This window comes from Rhagoletis zephyria, unplaced genomic scaffold (genome assembly GCF_001687245.7).
Source record: "Rhagoletis zephyria isolate East Lansing unplaced genomic scaffold, Rhagoletis_zephyria_1.1 Rzeph_scaffold_23293, whole genome shotgun sequence".
In the NCBI taxonomy this organism is placed as follows: Eukaryota; Metazoa; Arthropoda; class Insecta; order Diptera; family Tephritidae; genus Rhagoletis; species Rhagoletis zephyria.
The window spans coordinates 2301-6805 of NW_016180351.1; the positions used below are offsets into that span (position 1 = coordinate 2301).

General features: G+C 37.7%; 1 protein-coding gene across 1 annotated transcript; it reads right to left on the reverse strand.

Annotated features, from left to right (window-relative positions):
• Positions 1 to 1329: 1329 nt before the first annotated feature.
• On the reverse strand, positions 1330 to 1974 carry LOC108381655 (uncharacterized; the record flags this gene model as incomplete). The annotated part of the gene is made up of 1 exon (XM_017638069.1): positions 1330 to 1974. A coding segment is annotated over one exon (645 nt), but the record flags the coding sequence as incomplete, so codon positions are not given.
• Positions 1975 to 4505: the final 2531 nt, after the last annotated feature.

Sequence of the window (4505 nt, forward strand, 5' to 3'; positions counted from 1 at the left end):
TGGGTCCCGTCGCACAACGGTGTTCCAGGAAATGAAGAAGCGGACGAATGTGCTAGAAAGGGACCCGAAATGGGGCTAGGGGAAGCGATACAGATCATGAAACCTCCCCTGTGATTTCTGTTTTCGGAGATCGAGAAGGTGACCAAGGCAGCCATCAGCAGCAGGTGGGAAAATCTGCACACCTGCATAGTATCGCGCTCGCTCTGGCGACGGCTCGACGAACGAAGAACAAGAAGTTTATTAAGGTTGTCACAGCCAAACGTTAAGCTTCTCACAGGAATACTAACGGGACACTGGACCATATGGCCGCCAAGCTCGGAGCACCGCATAACGATTTCTGTAGAATCTTTAGAGATGAGAAGGAGGTAGAATCCGTCCAGCACTTCCTTTGTGAATGTCCATCACTCCGAAGAAAATGCCTCAAGTTTCTTCGGCACCATTTATTCGAGAGCCTGGATACCTCAGCGAAAGCTCCATTCGAAGGACTGCTTGGATTCGCCAGAGAATCGAAATGGTTCAAAAACATGCAATGGGCTTTTGTGGCCTCCGAGTGAAGTCTTCTCAGAGCCGCCCGCTTTACCTAACCTAACCGAACCTTGAAATGTGAATTTATGTGGACCTGGTTAGGTAAAGTGCTCAGCTTTTATAAAAAAAAATAAAGATTAAATAGACTAACGGAAACAGCCAAAACTGGTCAAAATGTTACTTGACTTAGTCAGTTGACCCCAAGTGTATATTTTTTAAAAATTGTCCTGCATTTACAGTTCATATTTATGGTCACGGTAACTATATACCTATATACTACAGAAGATATCTTTTGAGGCCATTAAAGGCAAATTTTTCGTAACTTGTAACTTAAAAAACTTTTTTGTTTTTTTTTTTTTCTTTGAGCACTATTGCGAAATTACAGTTTATTGATGCACATCTTGTTGGTAGGGTAAAACTGTGTCATTGTGTATTTTCTAACCATTCGCAGTAAATAATGTTGTACGAAAAAAAACTTTGAATGCGCTTCAAACTTTTCAAGGATTTGTGAAGGCAAAAATGCAATAGCATAGAAAAATTCGCATTAATTTCTCACAATTAAATGAGTTATAAAAGTTTTGAGCCTTAATGATGCAAATGAAAAGCATTCCTTTGTTGAATATATTTTATTATTCTTTCATTGCATAATTAAACTTAAACTTAATAATAAGGAACACATACGAAACAATCAAATTACAGCAGTCTAAGTGAACTTTTCTCCGATCCGTAAACGCATACATATGTACGCTCATTTAGCTAAACCAAACGGTATGTATCTACTTTTACTTAAAGTACTGATTCATTTTATTGACGGAGGCGATACCTGAAGCGGCGCACAGTCTTATAACGGTAACCATCTTGCGACAAAACAGCGGTTTTTACTTCTGGCTCTTCGGTAGCATCATTGCTTGGGGGCAGATATTTATCACTGGGAATATCGACAACAGCAGGTTCTTCAACGTGTTTAGCTTCACGACGATGGCGACGGAACTTCAGGCGGCGCACAGTCCTATAAAGGCAACCATTATCACCCAAAATATTTTTAAATTCTGGCGCAAATTCAAAATCAATTGTAGGTAAGTTTTCAGCTGATGGAAATGAATTCAATTCGGAAACATCTCGACGATGACGGGCCTGGAATTTGAGACGACGTACGGTCTTGTAGCGGTAACCATCATCGGCAACAAGAGTGACATCTTCTGGTGGCAAATATTCGCCAGGTGGTCCAACTGCAACTGGTGATAAATATTCATCCAAGGCAACATCACGGCAATGACGGTATTTCAGACGTTTCACGGCCTTGTAACGGTAGCCATCTTCAGCGAGAGGAGTAGAATTATCATCGACTGGAGGCAGGTACTCAGGAGATGCGTTGGTTTCTTCGGCGGGTAGTGATTGAGCGATAGCCAGGAAAGCAAAGCACAAATAAAGTCCGATCCTAAACCGTCTCTATAAAAAATATTTTTAGATTCAATTAGAAAAATAATATATGCATAGGAATTAGAAAGTTAACAAAAAAGTATACAGCTTTTTATATATGTATGTGAGTACAAAGTTTTTACGAATAAGAGCTGCACTTTTTATTAAGAAATTTTAGCCTGAGGAAGGGCACAATATTAAAGAACAAACATACATACATATGTAACTAAGAGTTGTCAGGGTTTGTCTAAATTTTCCAAAAGAATAATGCAATAAATTTAATATCAAGTTCACCATTATATGATTCATTTTCTAAGTTTGCTGGCAGTAGTATTTCGGTTTTACCCTTATCACTTTGCGGATACTACTTTTAATAATGGTTACTTACTCAGACGTCAAAAAATTTATATTTATAGTTGTTTAGATCAGACAAATCGAATGGAATAATTGAACTTGAAGTACAAAAGAATGAGTTGAATAAGTTCACGGAAAGCAGCCAGCTACATACACACACGTTAATACGCGTTTAAAAATATAAATTATAAGTAAACTATGTAAAATATGAGACAATGGTATCATCAAGCGCGGTCAGCACTTAAAGCAAACTTGAAGTAGCAAAATTATTTAATGACGTTAGCAGCTGAACCAACAAATTATGGCATACAATTTTTCTGCTTTCAAATTAAATAACGTCATAAGTACATGCGTAGGATCTATAAGTGATTACAAAATAGCACATTCGTGGAAAATTTATGAATGCGAATTCAGATAAACTTAGAGTAACTACGTACTTTAATAGAAAACCTCCTTTCTCAGTTCTTCAAGACTCTACATTATTTGTCAGACTCCTTTCCACTTAGCTGATTCGTAATTATTTTCATCGAATGTTTTATCAAAACAGGCACCGCAGCCAAGAGGTTGGAGACGCGTACTAACCCTCGGTAGGACTCAAGTTCAATCCCTGGTCCGCGCGCCTTCTCTTAAAAAAATCTTCCGTTTGTGTCTTAATTTTTCCATAAAACGTTCTCTATGGGAGCCCTTAGTTATAAAGGATAGTCTATATAAAGTGTTTTTATACCCGAGCGCACTTGTGCACAAGGGTATTATAACTTTGTTCACACAACGGTTGTTTGTAACAGGCAAAAAGAATCCAGATAGACATAGACAAATGTATACATAAATGATCAGAAAGAAAAGAGAAATCGATGAAGCGGTGACTGTCTGTCCGTCCGTCCGTCCGTCTGTGCACACGATAACTCTAGCAAAAATTGAGATATCTTCACGAAACTTGGTACGTGCACGTCTTTCGGGCGTAGGACGGATGGTATTGAAAATGGGCAAACTCGGATAATAACCACGTCTACCTCCCATATAACAGTAATTTTCAGAAATACGAAAACTGCGATATTTTAGTAACTACTGAAGATTATGCACTCAAAATTGATATTTACAATAATTTTTAGACGAAAAATAATAATATTATGATGTTACATGTGTATATTTTGGTAACTGCTCCACCAATTTCTTCCAAACTTGGCACAGTTGTTGGCTTTGGTACGGCACACCAAATGGCCGAGAATTTTTTAAAATCGGCCAATAACCACGCTCACATCCCACATAACGGTAATTTAGTAAAATACGAAATCTTTTATAAATCGGTAAATATAAAAGCTAATTTATTCAAAATTGATGTTTGCTACAATTCTTTACCAAGAAATACGTTTATAAAAAAATTTTGGAAAACGGGCGTAGCACCGCCCACTTATGATCACAAATATGTGTCTCGGTAACCGTTCTCCCAATTTTTACCAAACTCGGTATGGTTATTGTGCTTGCCACATAAAAGCAAACCGTTGAAAATTATTGAAATCGGACTAAAATTACGGAGCTTTTCATATAACGGTAAATTTCAGAAATGCTTAAAACTTCAATGTTTCGAAATTTAAGGACGTTAATTTATTCAAAATTGATACAGCTCGGCTTGCCATGTAGCGGTAGCTTTCAGAAAGGTGAAAAACATATATTTAATACTTGCGCCGGGTATTTAATGTTCAGCTCCGCCCGAACTTAGACTTTCTTAATCATCACTTTTCTGCTGGAAATCTTTACAAAAATCCAGTATCATATATCTGCCGAAAGCAATGAACGTTTTATCAACGTTGGGAAATAATGCAAGCTCGAGCAGATCGAATGGAATGGAAATAGGGATGTAAAAAACATCGATGTATCGAGTAACATCGATGGTCGTGGCTTCAGTCATCGATATTTGTCGATGTTTTTATGAATCCGATGTTAAGTCAAAACATCGATGTTTTTAAAAAAAATCAAAGATGTTTCTGCACTAATCGTTCACCATTTCGTGCGCGCTTTAAACGTTTGTGCGAGCGTATAACAAATAATTGCTTTCATGGAATCATGCGTAAATATTTTTAATAAATTCGAAAGCTCGGAGCGAAATAAAATACCGGAGCGGAGCTAGTGGATCGATAAAAAAAAAATCTTTTGCGTCGAAGCCCTGGCGCAGAACACATTTCAGCGTTGGCGGCCGCGCTTAGGTATTA